This window comes from Hyla sarda, chromosome 11 (genome assembly GCF_029499605.1).
Source record: "Hyla sarda isolate aHylSar1 chromosome 11, aHylSar1.hap1, whole genome shotgun sequence".
NCBI classification, from domain to species: Eukaryota; Metazoa; Chordata; class Amphibia; order Anura; family Hylidae; genus Hyla; species Hyla sarda.
In genome coordinates, this window is record NC_079199.1 from 61,820,042 (window position 1) to 61,836,290 (window position 16,249).

A 16,249-nucleotide genomic window follows, 5' to 3' on the forward strand; every position below is an offset into this window, starting at 1 on the left:
AATCAAGACAATTCAAGAACGTTATCCATTTGACAAGGTCTTTGTCACTAAGGTGGTTTCTCCTCCCTCAGTGGATCCACCAATTTACCGGATCAATAAGGCGACTACACTGTCTCTGGCAGATACCGCTGCCTTCAACGATTCCATGGACAAGAAGGTAGAATCCTTAGCGAGGTTTGAAACAGAAGCTGCTGGCTCTTATCTTCTTCCCATCTGCGCCTCGACATGGGTGTCCAAGGGCCTGTCGGAGTGGTGCCAAAAGCTCCATCAGGATATCTTAACGGGATCCCCCCTGGAGGATCTATCTGCTTTAGCTCTCCAATGCTCTAAAGCCAGGGATTTTCTGTGCTCAGCTTCCATGCAGTATTTCCCATAGATTCCTATTTGGAACCCAAAAATCCCTATGTTCCCATATATTAGTGTAATCAGTGTTCCCACAAGCTTTATTAGAAAATTACTAAATTGTAACAAAAAAGAGGAATTTGCACACACTTTAAAATTACACTCAGCTCGGGCCAGTTACATAGCTTTTCTAAGATCTATGATTTTGGGGAGTTATACTCCTCTCTTGCTGATGTTTTTTAGGAAAGCATGCCTGCAGTTACATGCTATTCCATTTGCTGGCCTCCGCTAGTGCGATTAAAAAAGTCCCTAATCTGCCCCCCTCGACATGTTTCGCTACTAAGTAGCTTTATCAAGAGGTAGCGGCATGCTTCCATGCAGGCAGCCCGTTGTTCTGCCTATGCTGTGGGTCACCTAGCGGCTCTCCGCCGCTCTATGAGGCTTAAAGCTTGGAATGCGGATGCCACTTCCAAAAGATCTCTCACTGAGCTTCCCTTTACAGGTGGCCGTCTTTTTGGCAAACGCCTTGATGAGATTATCTCCAAGGCAACGGGAGGTAAGAGTTCCTTGTTACCTCAAAATAAGGCTCCCCCTACTTCCCAAAGGAAGTACTTTTCCTTTGGGTCCTTTCAAACCTCCAGCCCCAACAAGGGGTCCGGGCAGGCGCCCTCGCGGGACAAGAAGGCTCCCTCGTTCCGGGCTCGCCCGTCTTGGAAGTCGGACTCCAACCGGTCCGGCCATTTTGCGGCAACCGCAAGCCCACTTCTGCATGAAGTGAGGCCCCCACCCACGGTTTCTTCTCGGATGGGAGGTCGTCTCTTACTTTTTTGGAGACATTTGGACCTCTCACCTTCAAGACTCTTGGGTCAGGGACGTGGTGTCCAACGGTTACCCGAATTTATCGAATTTATCGAATTTGCATCCCTTCCGAGGGATCGCTTTTTTTTGCTCCCGGCCCCCCCGGTCTCCTCCTCTGGCGAAGCAGTTTCGAGCGGCTCTCCGGTCTCTGCTTCTCCAGGGGGTTATTGTTCCTGTTCCTCCAGGGGAATGGTTTCGGGATTTCTATTCAAATCTTTTTGTGGTCCCCAAGAAGGGGGGTTCTGTGCGTCCAATTTTGGACCTCAAGCGTCTCAACCATCATCTTCTCATCCGCCACTTCCGAATAGAATCTCTCTCTGTTCGGTAGTGGCGTCCCTGGAACAAGGGGAATTCCTTTCATCGGTGGACATCAAGGATGCCTACCTCCATGTGTCAATATTTCCGGCCCATCATCGGTACCTCCGCTTTGCAGTCCCGGAGAGGCACTTTCAATTTATAGCCCTCCCCTTAGGTCTAGCCACGGCTCCTCGGGTCTTTACAAAGGTCCTTGCGCCGGTGATGGGCCTGTTACGGTCGAGGGGAATCTCGGTGATACCCTATCTGAACGACCTTCTCATCAAGGCTCCAACCAGGGCCAAGACTCTGGAGAATCAGGACGTCACTCTCCACACTCTGACTCGCTTCGGGTGGATGGTCAACCAGGACCAGTCCTCCGTCCTACCCAGTCTCTAACCTTTCTGGGACGTCACTTTGACACGGCCTCTGCCCGAATTCGTCTTCCACCGGACAAACGTCTGGCGCTCCGGTCGGGGGTCCGCTCCCTTCGGACCCAAGTATCAGTCTCCATCCGCACTTGTATGGAAGTCCTGGGTCAGATGGTGACAACTATGGAGGCCGTACCTTTTGCCCAGTTTCATTACCGCCCCCTTCCACTGGCGATTCTCTCTCGGTTGAACAGGTCTCCTCTGTCCCTCGATCGTCAGATTGTTCTCCCTCTCAGGGTCCATCAGTCGCTGCTCTGGTGGCTCCGCTCCCCCCTTCTTCTCCAAGGGCGGTCGTTCATTCCCTTCACTGGCAGGTTCTTACAACGGATGCCAGCCTGTCGGGCTGGGGCGGCGTGTTCAGGGATTGGACGGTTCAGGGATTCCGGTCTCCCCAGGAGACCCTTCTTCCGATAAACATATTGGAATTATGGGCAATTCTTCTTTGTCTTCTTCATTGGGAGTCCCATCTTCAGTCCCGTCCCGTCCGCGTTCAGTCGGACAATGCCACGGCCGTGGCGTACATAAATCGTCAGGGCGGCACTCGTAGCTCGGCAGCCATGGCCGAGGTGACCAAGATTCTCTCCTGGGTGGAGAGCAAGGTTCCGGCCATTTCGGCGATTCACATCCCGGGGGTGATCAACTGGGAAGCGGACTTCCTCAGTCGGTCCTCACCCGACCCCTGCGAGTGATCTCTACATCCAGAGGTCTTCGCGCAACTCTGCGACCTCTGGGGCATTCCGGACGTGGACCTCTTCGTGTCCTGGCACAATCGGAAGATCCTTCCGTTTGTGTCCAAGTCCCGGGACCCTCAGGCTCTGGCCGTGGACGCCCTAGTGATTCATTGGGTGGGGTTTGCCCTACCCTATGTGTTCCCTCCTCTTCTGCTTCTTCCCAGGGTGCTGAGGAAGCTCAAGGCAGAGGGCGTCCCCGCCATTCTGCTAGCTCCAAATTGGCCACGAAGGTCGTGGTACGCCGACGTAGTCAGGCTCCTGGACGACACTCCACTGCGCCTTCCGCTCCGTCCGGACTTGCTTTCTCAGGGTCCTCTTTGCCACCCCAATTTACAGTCGCTGCATTTGATGGCGTGGAGGTTGAGACCGCGGTTTTGAGGGCCCACAGGTTCTTTTCCCAAGTCATTCGCACCATGCTCAAGGCCCGAAAGCCCTCCTCTGCAAGGATTTATCACCGTACTTGGAGGTCTTATTTTCATTGGTGTGAAGCACAGGACTTCTCCCCGGTGACCTTCTCTGTTCCCCATCTTCTCTCCTTTTTGCAGTCGCGGTTGGAACTGGGGTTGTCTCTCAGTTCCCTTAAGGGTCAGGTTTCGGCCCTTACTGTTCTTTTCCAGTGGCCCCTGGCTTCTAATCCTCATGTCCGGACCTTCCTGCTAGGAGTGGCGCACGCTGTTCCTCCTTATCGGTCTCCCTCTCCTCCTTGGGACTTGAATTTGGTTCTGAGTGCCCTCCAGGATGCATCCTTTGAGCCCCTTAGAGAGGTGTCTCTCCGCCTCCTTTCTTGGAAAGTGGCATTTCTGGTGGCTATCACCTCCATCCGGAGGGTGTCTGAATTGGCAGCTCTTTCCTGCCGTTCTCCGTTTCTGGTGATCCACCAGGACAAGGTTGTTTTCCGGCCAGACCCTTCCTTTTTACCTAAGGTGGTCTCGGCCTTTCATCTCAATGAGGATATTGTCCTCCCGTCATTTTTCCCGGCTCCTTCTCATCCTAGGGAGCGCTTACTGCACAAGCTAGACGTGGTTCAGGCTGTTCGGTCTTATCTCTCCATCACTTCTTTGATTCGTCCGTGTGATTCCTTTTTCGTCCTTACGGAAGGTCGTCGCAAGGGACAACCTGCTTCCAAGGCCACCATTTCTAGGTGGATTCGGTCTGCCATTTCGGAAGCCTATTGCTGTAAGGGGAAGATTCCTCCTTTCAGGGTTGTGGCTCATTCCACACGTTCTGTTGGGGCATCCTGGGCTCTCCAGAATAGAGCCTCTGCCTCGCAGATTTGCAAGGCGGCTACCTGGTTGTCTTTGCACAATTTCTCGAGGTTTTACCGGGTTCATACTTTCGCATTGGCTGATGCTACCCTGGGGCGTAAGGTGTTGCAGGCGGCAGTGGATCAGCCGTCTGCCTGATTACTTATCTGCCCAACCAAGGAACGGCTTTGGTACGTCCAACTGTCTGTGTCCCCCAATGGAGCCGATAGAGAAAAGGAGATTTTTTAACACTTACAGTAAAATCTCTTTCTCGAAGTATCCATTGGGGGAAACAGCTCCCGCCCTTTTTGGGGTTTTTCCTTTTCCTTGGTTCTCTGTCCGAGGGTGTGTTCAGTTATGTTTTTTCTTCTGGTTCTCGGATAGTTTGGGGTTTTTCCTTGACCTATTGGTCTCCTCCTATTGCTCTGGAACTTAAACTGACTAGCTCAGAGCCTGAAGGCAGGTGTATCCTGCTGGGAGGAGCTGACTTTTTTTTATCACCATATTGTCACACCTCCTAGACAGCAAGATGTCTACTGTCTGTGTCCCCCAATGGATCCTTTGAGAAAGAGATTTAACGGTAAGTGTTAAAAAATCTCTTATGGTCTTGCTTAGAGCATTCTATCCAGGACACCTCTTAATCATATTCATATGTTCTAGCAGAGTATACAAAATGGGATAGTCCTGTTCAGTTGTTACAAGGAGTTTCAGGGCTGGCATAAAACCAAGCCATACTATGGAGCCCTTGGAGAGAAGAGGTTTTGTCTTGCTTTTTACTATGGAGCCCTTGGAGAGAAGAGGTTTTGTCTTGCTTTTTACTATGGAGCCCTTCGAGAGAAGAGGTTTTGTCTTGCTTTTTACTATGGAGCCCTTGGAGAGAAGAGGTTTTGTCTTGCTTTTACTATGGAGCCCTTGGAGAGAAGAGGTTTTGTCTTGCTTTTACTATGGAGCCCTTGGAGAGAAGAGGTTTTGTCTTGCTTTTTTTCATTCCTTTTACTGTTTGGTGGAAAGAGCTTGTGCAGAACAAAAGGAATAAAAGGATTATGGAAAGAATGGAAAACAAACACCTAAACATCCTGTCCCGGATGGCAAATCTAGGCAATATTTAGAATCTTTGATTTTTTAACACTTATTATTTATGTACGCCACTGATGATGGTGTGAATGCTGCATTTGTTTTCTGTTGCAGGTTCTTCTTCCTCTTGTTGACCAATATTTTAAGAATCACTGCCTATACTTTCTGTCCTCCCCAATTAAAACTCTAAGCAGTAGTGGATATGCATCTAACAAAGAGAAAGAGATGGTAGCAAGGTAAGCAGCCAACTATTATATCTCATTCCAAATACACTAAACTATGAAAAGATTCAATGTTCATCTCATTTTGGCATGTATTTTTATCTGTGCTCTTGGGTATTACTGTCAAAGTATTATCAACCTAAAGTTATGTAAATTTCTATTGTTTCTCAATATCAAAACACACTCAACCATTTGCATAGGTTCCAACTATTTGTTTTACATTTTCATCAACTCTTATGTGTAAGCCACCATTTATACATTCTCATTAAAGTCCTCCTAGGACAATTCACAAATTGTTGTCGGTAGGGTTAACCTGCTAAAACATCCATACTTCCATGTCAGTTCCCATTAACTGATAAGAAATGCAGTATGTTGTATCTGTATGTGTGTATGGCTTTTGCACGTCTTTGTCTTACCAATTTCAGTATTATTCTTTGCATCTTTTTTCCTAACTTGTTACCATTTTTTTCTCATTTCCTCTGTACTTCTCCCTGTCACTTCAGTCTGTTCTGCAAACTGGCAGCACTTGTAAGACATAGGATATCACTGTTTGGTAAGTCATGCTCAGATAGGTTAGGAAAGGAATTGCAAGCAAGGGTACTATATATTAAATAATGCATGGAAATAGCACGTAACATGACTACTGTGTTGTGTGAAAATAACACAAGTAAATCTTGAAAGTGTATGTAAATAGACGCATTCACATAATGTATTCAATGTTAGATATCATCTATTCAGAATATTCAACAACAACAAAAAAATGGAAAATTAGTGCAAAAGGGGTTTCACTGTGGATCCAACCACCTGAACCCTCGGTGATCCCCAGGTGTCCTTATGAATGGAGTAATAGTGTGCTTGTATGGCCAATGAACCATTAACTACCATGGCATTTACAGCTATAGCTAGTGCTATCTCCAAAGGTCAAATACCAACGAATGGAGCAGTTGCCTTCTATTTCTCCATTTACAAGGTACACTTGGGGGCCTCTGGTATTTAGACTACTGCACATTTATAATTTTTCCTGGGTATAGGTGACAAATGCTGTTAGTTGGCCAAACCATTTTGTGAATTTCCACCCTTCATAATTTCTAGATCAAGAATCCTTTGAGGATTGAATACATACCTTTATAACAGTTGGAGCTCTAGTTTTCTGGTACAGAGCTTTCAAATCCCTTGGAAAGAACAGAACAGACTTAAAGGAAATCTGTTACACAGGCTTGTAGTGCGGGTGATCCTGATTACGCTTCTTACCTGGTTAAAAATGCTTCAGCGGTTCTTCAGATATCTTTATCTTTGGTTTTCTGTTATTCCCTGGCTTGGGACTCAGTGGGAGTTCTTATCAGCTCGGACTCGGCTATACGTCATTCTAGCTGGGCAGAGCGGCCGCCCGGGTCATGAATATTCAGGAACTTATCATCGTAGTCTAACTCATTTTTCTAGGTCACGTGGGGAGGGCCGCGCATGCGCCGCGTTCCGTACACCCGAAGCGGCATTCTCCCCCTGCGCCGCTTCCGGGTGTACGGAACGCGGAGCATGCGCGGCCCTCCCCACGTGACCTAGAAAAATTAGTTAGACTACGATGATAAGTTCATGAATATTCATGAGCCGGGCGGCCGCTCCGCCCAGCTAGAATGACGTATAGCCGAGTCCGAGCTGATAAGACCTCCCACTGAGTCCCAAGCCAGGGAATAACAGAAAACCAAAGATAAAGATATCTGAAGAACCGCTGAACCATTTTTAACCAGGTAAGAAGCGTTTTTAATCAGGATCACCCGCACTACAAGCCCGTGTAACAGGTTTAGTGCGGGTGATTCTGATGACATATTTCCTTTAAACTGTTCTGACTTGAAGGCACTGCTAAAGGAAGTTCTATGCACACCATAATTATTAGAACCAAGGTATAAATAGTCTGCAATAAGCTCTTACATTCCCTATAGTGGTGGCTGTCTAATGAAAGTGTTATATTCATACTGGGTGATTATTTATTTGAATTGATGTTACCTCCAGTAGGAGGCAGTAAGGAGCAAGCTCTCCTGTTTATCAATTTCCTATATGGGACAAACTATCTCCTCAGTTCCTTCAGTAGCAAGAGAGTTTCAATATTGAGATACAGATACTGTTGAAGTGATGTTACAATAAAATATGAAGAAAAATTTACTAAGCAGTTTCCTGAATTGTTCTCCAAAGTATATTCTAAATAAATTGGTTACGGTTCCTGGCAAAAAACAGCCATTTATTTTATCTTAATCAACTACCTTAACTGTTTAAGAGAATATAAGCTGTAGTCCTCTCCTTTGCAGCATTAGGGTGCGTTCACACGTGCATATTTTCTGCTGCAGATTTGCTTGAGCAGATTTAACTGCCCATTAAAGTCAATGGGCAGGAAAATCTGCAGCAGCAGACCTGCAGCAAAAATAAGCACGTGTGAACATGAGCGTATTTTACAGTGTATTTTTGTGCATATTTTGCAGCAGATTTTCAGCTGCTTATTTTCTACAGCTTTTTTTCTGCTGCTTATTTTTTGCTGGTAAGTCAATGATAAAATAAGCAGCTAAAAATAAGCAGCAGGAAATAAAAAGCAGTAGATCAGCTGCGGAAAATCTGCACAAAAATCTGCTCATGTGAACGAGCCCTTAGGGTAAACTAAGCTATTAGCCTAGAGAGCTATGTTCAGTGCAGCTGAAGTCAGCAGACATGTAGAGTTGCATTCAGTGGTTTCCCTATGATGCTTTGCTTTTCCTGTTACACAGCTGTTCCATTCAGATAACACATGAATGTGACAGAGAGACAGCTCTTGCTGTTAGCTTGTCCCAAAGGGCACATAATCAGCACAGTTTTTTTTTTTTCAAAAGGGACGATTCCTTTAAGCAGCCTTTAAGGCATTTTTTGTCTTTACATCCTTTCTTTTCCCAGCATGCTCAGTCTTTTATTATCCAAAAATAAGAATTGTAGTCGCCCAAAATATAAACAAGCTAATAGTGAAATAGCAAACTGTTTTGCCTACCTAGCAAGTCATAAAGTAGGGATTTGTCCTGCAGCAAGCAAATCCCAGTATAACATCATCACTGTTGTGTATGTTTCATATCCTTTCTAATACTGCATGTCACCAGAATGCCATTGTCACGTGTATCAAGAATGACACAGCAGTTAGCACAAACACATTTAATGAACATGCTATGTTGACAGTACATGTGTGCCCTAATATGTTTACTCTCATCCCTTTACTGCAGGAAATGACTCCGCCACGATGGTGAGCTGTCTGCACATCCTGGCTCAGACGCTCGACACACGGTACTTTTAAGAGTTTTTGTTCTAGATTGTTCTAAGTTTATATTCTATTTGTCATTAAGTTTTAAATCTGAGTCATAGGTTACGTTAAAGTGACCTTGTCACTAGCACACCCTACTATTAGCAGACCCTGTAGTAGAAATTATGTATGTGGGAAGATTTTCAAACTGGCAAGAACAACTTTGGAAAACTAAACTTGAGTGTCATTGTCTTTGAAGAAAACTCTTAAAATAGGGACTTCTGGGACAAAAAACATTTCCTTCTTAGAGCCAATCAGTATCTCTGAAGTGGATTTGTGTTGGGGTTTATGAATCAGATGTCTTTTTTTCAGTTCCTCTCTTTAATACTTTTGGGGCCAGATAAGTGATTGTAATTGTATCAGTTTACCCCTTATTATGGTATCACTCTGCTCTTCTAAATCATAGTGGTCTGTCATTGGAGAAAAATTTGATCCATTTTAATCTGAATTGTAAATTATTTTGAACTTCCTTATTGTGTCAATTTATGGTTCGAACTTTAAAGGAATTGTCTGGTATAAACAATTCCCATTTTCAAGTCCTCTTTTGAAAGGATTGTTTAAGTGTAACTGCCATTTAATTTTCTTTCATTTTGTTAGTCCCTGCAATTCAAAACCACTTTCCACTATACTTAAAGGGATACTCCGGTGCTAAGACATCTTATCCCCTATCCAAAAGATGCCTGATCCCTCGTGATCTTGCACGCAGCACCCCATTATTATCAGTCACTGTTCGCTCCGGGTCTGATTACTGGCGATCACTGGGCCCTGCCCCCGTGTGACGTCATGCTCCACCCCCTCAATGCAAGCCTATGGGAGGGGGCTGGCATTGAGGGGGCGGAGCGTGACGTCACACGGGGGGGGGGGGGGTAGCGTGACGTCACAATGCATCTGGCTCCCGTGATCGCCAGTAATCAGACCCGGAGCGAACATGCTCCGGGGACTGATTATAACGGGTGCTGCGTGCAAGATCACGGGGGTCCCCAGCGGTGGGACCCCCGCGATCAGGCATCTTATGCCCTATCCTTTGGATAGGGGATAAGATGTCTTAGCATCGGAGTACCCCTTTAAAGTGGAACTCTTGTACATATCCTATTTACAGGATAAGGGATAAGTGTCCGACCTCTGGACCCCCCACAATCTCTCCTGCCTGGCACCCCGGCTCTGTGCATGAATTACTGTCGACCATGGCACAAAGCAGTGATCGACACCCCCCCTCCATGCATCTCTATGGGAGAGCCAGAGATTGTGTATCTTCGGCTTTCCTATAGAGATGCATGGAAGAAGTTTGCATGCATGTTGGCCACCACTGTGTGCTGTGGTCGACATAGATCCTTTTATGGGAAGAACCTGTGCACCAAGCAGGAGATCACAGGGGTCCCAGTGGTCGGGCCATCGGAGATCTCCCACTTATCACTTATCCTGTGAATAGGGGACAAGTTTTAAGCTGGATTACTCCTTTAATGGTGATATCACTTACAGCAGTTTTGATGCAATTTTCTGGGCCAATGCCAGAAGCGAGTCAAGCAGAAAGGAGAGGTAAAAGCCTGCCTAGTATATGGTTTTTATATTCCTTTTTATAATCAACTGAAAAACTGCTGTCCCTCAAAAAAGTTAGATGCAAAACCCTCTTAATGTGTTTTTTTTTTTTTATAGCAGAAACGGATTTACTTTTATCCATGGGCTATATTTGATATTTGGCTGCATTCACTTTAATGAGATGAAGGTGCAGTACCATGTACAGCCAATGAACAAGAGTGGCACTGTTTCTTGGAAAAACATACTTTATATACAATCCTTTAAAGGGATACTCCAGGACTTTGCATTATACCTGAGTATAGGTCATTGATATCTGATCAGGGAGGTGCTGATGCTGAGCTATATAGTGAAACAATCAGCTCAATTTGTTGTGTAGTGGCTGTGGTGCATTACTATTTATATTAGTACATATCAATCCACTACATCCTCTACACAATTAACTTCTGACTCTGTTCACTGTGTATATCTTGTCACAGCAGCTCTGACAAACAGCTATTGGTGGAGTTTACAACTGCGTGTTTTACATGGAACTTGTCTGTTTGTTCCCATTCAGCACCGTGATGAAGTCTGGTTCTGAGCTGGTAAAAGCGGGCGTTAGAGCTTTCTTTGAAAATGCTGCTGAAGATTTAGAAAAGACCTTGGAAAATTTAAAGCTTGGAAAATTTACCCATTCAAGAACCCAAATGAAGGGTGTCTCTCAGAATATTAACTACACCACAGTGGCCCTCCTTCCAATCTTGACTTCCATTTTTGAACATGTGGCTCGGCATCAGTTTGGTGTTGACTTGCTGTGTAAGTTTCATTTGTTGAGAAATAACTTTTTTCTCCTCCAGAATAAATAGAAACTAAAGTTGTTTCTGACTAATCCCTTTATTGACATATTTTTTAGATGCAGTGTTGGGATTCAACAAATCTTGACAAGGGGGGTGTCTATGTGGCTGTGCATTAGCTTATGTTCACACAGCGGAATTTCTGTCTGGAATTCCATGGAAGAATTCTGCCGCAAATTCAGCCGAAATGTACTGCCCATTGATTTCAATGGGATTCTGCAGTCCCATTCAGACAACGGGATTTCCGAGGTGGGCATCCCACCACGGAAATTCAGTTTTCAACATTCTGCAAAACCACAAGATCAGTGTTATATTTTGTGGAATTCCTCGGCAGAATCCTAACTGAAGTCAATGGGGCTTGTATTCCATTGGAATTCTGCATTCTGAGAACACAGAAATTCCATTGCAATTTCGTTCAGAAAGCTTTGCTAAACAGAATTTGTGCTGAATTGCATGTGAACATAGTCTTATGGTCTAGGTGAAAGAATCTACACTAACTTTACCAGTAAAGGCACCTGCATCATTGGGGTTAGTGGTGAACCAGTGGAAGCTTCCTAGAAATGCCTCTTTAAACTATACATTTTATGTGATTGGAATATACTGCAGTGGTTGCAGATACCACCTGATATAAAATTATAGGGGCCCCCACCAGATTCTTTTGTAGGAAAAATATTGTTTGGAGCAAATAACTAATGGAAAGGGTGGGATTACACATGATGGTCTATTTTAAAAAGAAAGAAGGTCAGACAATCATTTTAAATATTTGAAATATCTATGTTTGAAGTGTAAATTACATTTATCTCTAAATTAAAATTGACGAAAGGAAAGATTTCCTGAGCAAGCTGCCAGTGTCTGCAATGTCATTTTTAGAAAAGTACATAGCTTGCAGCACTGCTCAAGAATATCTTCAAGTGGCCGGCAGTATGCGTCAGATATATAATTGATCATAGATCATTGCTTGCGGCATGCTCAAAGTGGCCATTACAGTTATCAGTGCATTCCTAGGGCATGCTTAAGACAAGAAAAGCATGGCAACTATGACATTCATTTTCACATTTTGCATTATTATGCATTGATAATATATGTCTGCTACATTAAACTGGATATTGTGACTGGACTTTCTTGTTAGTTGTCATTAAAGGAAATGACACAATAGTCACCATTTCAAACTATGCTAGTTTTCCCCACTAGGCTAAATGTCAGTGCTACAAAAAAGATTCATTTTCAACACCACAATTCTAAGTGCCAGTCACAGTGAACATATATGTCTACAATAACTGCAATTCTATTTACGTGGTCTACTGCAAAAATAACTGATATAATTCCCTCATGCATCAATTAGAAGAAGTTGTTAGATACAATGGCCACTATCAATAAATAATTCTGGCCCCTAAGTTAACGCAAACTCTGAGTTTTTGGAAGCACAAAAACAGATATGTATACGTATATTCTTGTCTTCTTATTTTAAAACAAAGCATTTTACCTTTTCAAGAAATCCCACAAACCCCAAACTATATAGGCATCATAGCTAGTACTATGCCATCACAACTAGTGCTATCAGATTATGGTTTATGCATTGTTACAAATACTATTATATTATTTTTTTTCTTTCTTTTTTTCTAGTGGATGATGTTCAAGTTTCCTGTTATAGGATCCTCTCCAGTCTGTATTCCCTTGGGACGGGAAAAAATATCTACGTTGAAAGGTTCTGCTCTATATAGTTCTTTTTGTTATCTTTATCAATGCTAAACATCATTCCATCTCATGTGTATTACCCTCTTTGAGGCTGAGTTTACACAGTGTAAAATCAAAAAACAAAAATTACAGTAAAATAGGTGTAAAAATGGCTGTAAATAATGTGTTCTGTTAGTCTATGAAAAAGTGGCCATCAGTGCACACACTGTATAACAATTTTTATCCATGTGACAACTGATGGTCACATTTATTAGAGCCCAAACCCTCCTCTCCCCTCTTTCCCGCTTTTTACCTGTAGGTAATCATTATATACCATTTTTTGCACATCTGATTTTCAGTGGTATGAATTATCACTGTTTTCTTATTTGTGTTTGTGGCTGCAAACGTCATAAGGTTTGATACAAAAATGCCCCCCCCCCCCCAAAAAAAATAAAAAAATAAAAATAAAATAAAACATTTCCTACTTACCAAAACACCCACTGGGCCAACCCATATGAATAAGTATGAAAATACAAAAGGGGGGGTGGGAGGGGTTGGGTGGGTTTTGCTAAACACACCATACGCCCTGACGTCGGTGCCATGGGTGTTAAATACCCTCTTGCCCCTCCCACAAAGTCAGCCTAATTAGGCTTCCACTTGTGGTCGTGACTGCAAGCGTCATAAGGTTTAATACACAAATGCCCCCCATAATATTCCCTACTTACCAGTACACCCACTGATTATGTCCTGCATAACTTACCTTCCCTAAGAAATGAAAGATAATAACATTACCATATTTATACAGCAGTTAGAAATGTGCCCAAAACCACAAACGAGGGCAAGAGAAGAGAGGGCCAAAAAAACAGACAGAAAATCGCAAACACAATTTATTGAAATCTAGTACATCACCAAGTATTTAAACACATTAGCCATTTCAACACCTGGCTCAGGTATGTAAAATTGGTAACATTAACACCACCACCTACCCAAGTTCTTGATTACATGTATCCGAACATTGTGCTTAGATGCGGCAGACACTGCCCTAATATGGAAAGAGTGACCCGAAAAACAGCAAGTGACGTGTCCTAGAACCCTCAAAAAAGTACGAAGAAGTTGCACAAACTTAGCCATAGTCAACGGATGACTAGCCACCGGGAGTAACGGGCTCGAAGCTGGTTTGTCAGCCAGGGCTGCCCCACCTCTTCACGTTTTTGTAGAAGATAGGGACAATTCCAATGCTTCACTGATTAATTGTAGTTGCTGTTTGGTGAGGAAAGGAGAAGACAAAGACCTACACGTCAACTCCCCCGGGCCGAGGAAGCCATAGAAGGCCAGAAAGATGTCAGCCTTGACTACCAGGCTGTCAACCAAACCAAATGGGTGAGAATATAGGAGAGAGGACATAGCTCTGATCATGTCCCCCGTTACCCACAACCATGTCACGCGTGAAGGGGTCAAAAGGTAACCCTGGGAATTATAGACCTGTTAGTTTAACCTCGGTTGTATGTAAATTGTTTGAGGGTTTCCTAAAAGATGCTATTTTGGAATATCTTGATAAAAATAAATGTATGACTCCGTATCAGCATGGATTTATGAGGGATCGGTCCTGTCAAACTAATCTGATCAGCTTTTAAGAGGAGGTGAACTCCAGACTGGACCCGGGGCAATCGCTGGATGTTGTATATCTGGATTTTTCCAAAGCATTTGATATGCTTCCACATAAAAGGTTGGTGCATAAAATGAGAAGGTTTGGGCTGGGGGAGAATGTGTGCAAGTGGGTAAGTAACTGGCTCAATGATAGGAAACAGAGGGTGGTTATTAATGGTACTTATTCTGATTGGGTGACTGTACCACAGGGGTCCATCTTGGGTCCTGTCCTATTTAATATTTTCATTAATGACCTTGCAGAGGGGTTGAATAGTAAAGTAGCAATCTTTGCAGATGACACTAAACTCTGTAAAGCGGTAAACACATTAGAGGACAGTGAACTGTTACAAATGGATCTGGATAGGTTTGGACTGAAAAGTGGCAGATGAGATTCAACACTAATAAATGTAAGGTAATGCACATGGGGAAGAAAAATCCGGGCTGGAATTATGTAGTAAATGGGAGAACACTTGGGACGACTGACATGGAAAAGGACTTAGGAGTCTTAGTTAACAGTAAATTTAGCTGTAGGGACCAGTGTCGGGCAGCTGCTGCCAAGGCCAATAAAATCATGGGGTGCATCAAAAGGGGCATAGATGCCCATGACAAGGAAATAATTCTACCGCTGTACAAATCACTAGTCAGACCACACATAGAATACTGTGTACAGTACTGGGCACCAGTGTACAAGAAAGATATAGTGGAGCTGGAGAGGGTTCAAAGACAGGCAACCAGTGTAATACGGGGAATGGGCGGACTACAGTACCCAAAAAGATTATCAGAATTAGGGTTATTTAGTTTAGAAAAAAGAAGGCTTAGGGGAGACCTAATAACTATGTATTAATATATCAGGGGACAGTACAGAGATCTCTCCTATGATCTATTTATTCCCAGGACTGTATCAATAACAAGGGGGCATCCTCTACATCTAGAGGAAAGAAGGTTTCTACACCAGCACAGACAGAGGTTCTTTACTGTAAGAGCAGTGAGACTGTGGAATTCTCTGCCTGAGGAGGTGGTCATGGTGAACTCTGTAATAGAGTTCAAAAAGGGGCTGGATGCATTCTTGAAGAGTAATAACATAGCTGGTTATGTATACTAGATTTATAGGGACAGAAGGCTGATCCAGGGATTTATTTTGACTGCCATATTTGGAGTCGGGAAGGAATTTTTACCTCTAGTATGAGGATTTTTTGCCTTCCTCTGGATCAACTCAACTCAATAGGGACTTATTAGGGTTATAGGTTGAACTTGATGGACTCTGGTCTTTCTTCAACCTTATGAGCTATGTTTCTATGTCACTATGGTGCATTGTTGACCATAACCCCTTTTAACACCGCTTTCACCGAAGGAGCTGAAAATAAAGATGGCCTATCAGGGTAAAGAATGGAATTGTGATGTTGAACACCTGCTAAATGTGATTTTAAAGAATTATGTGATAAGGGAAGAATAGAGTGGCAAAACCCAATAAACATCAGTATAGTGGAGTTGTTCAGAAAAAAAGGAATGTGATTCATGTGCAAAAAAGATATAAAATTGTGCCAAGACACGGTGTAAGCACTCGAAGTGCTTGGAGCAAGAGAATCCCTAATGAGGTTAGCCGCTACTGCTGAAAAATAATTCAATCCATCGTAAGCAATTGATGTGGTGATACTGGAACACCCACCGGATCTGTGTCCGTCAAGACCTGAAAGCATACACTCTGGACCGGGCATTTGCCGCTGTGTTACAGTTTCCTTCAATATGAGTGTACATAAAATTTAAATTATGTTGCAATGACAACCAGACTAATCTTCTAAAGATACTGCATCACCTGTAAATTCTTGGATTTACCCTTGTTCACTATGTCAACTGTGCCAGCATTGTCACAAGTGACTGTGTTATTACACCATTCCTGCCCCCAAATTAATGCTACAGCTACCAGGGGAAAAACCTTGAAAAGAGCCAAACAACTTGTGAACCCAGGGACCTCTTGGACTTCTTGTGGCGAAGGACCAGCAAGCCAATGTGTGCTGAAAAGCGCTGCATAACCATGAGAGGATGAAGCATCCGTGTAAACC

At 43.7% G+C, this 16,249-nt stretch overlaps 1 protein-coding gene across 9 annotated transcripts in view; it reads left to right on the forward strand.

Annotated features, from left to right (window-relative positions):
• The window catches only part of RYR3 (ryanodine receptor 3), a 991,818-nt gene that overhangs the window by 584,692 nt on the left and 390,877 nt on the right, over nt 1–16,249 (forward strand). For all 9 annotated transcript variants that reach the window (XM_056545312.1, XM_056545313.1, XM_056545314.1 and 6 more), the window contains 5 exons: nt 5,089–5,210; nt 5,699–5,748; nt 8,426–8,486; nt 10,592–10,830; nt 12,492–12,573. In XM_056545312.1, coding sequence (XP_056401287.1) covers nt 5,089–5,210; nt 5,699–5,748; nt 8,426–8,486; nt 10,592–10,830; nt 12,492–12,573 — 554 coding nt within the window. The remainder of the gene's footprint in view (nt 1–5,088; nt 5,211–5,698; nt 5,749–8,425; nt 8,487–10,591; nt 10,831–12,491; nt 12,574–16,249) is intronic.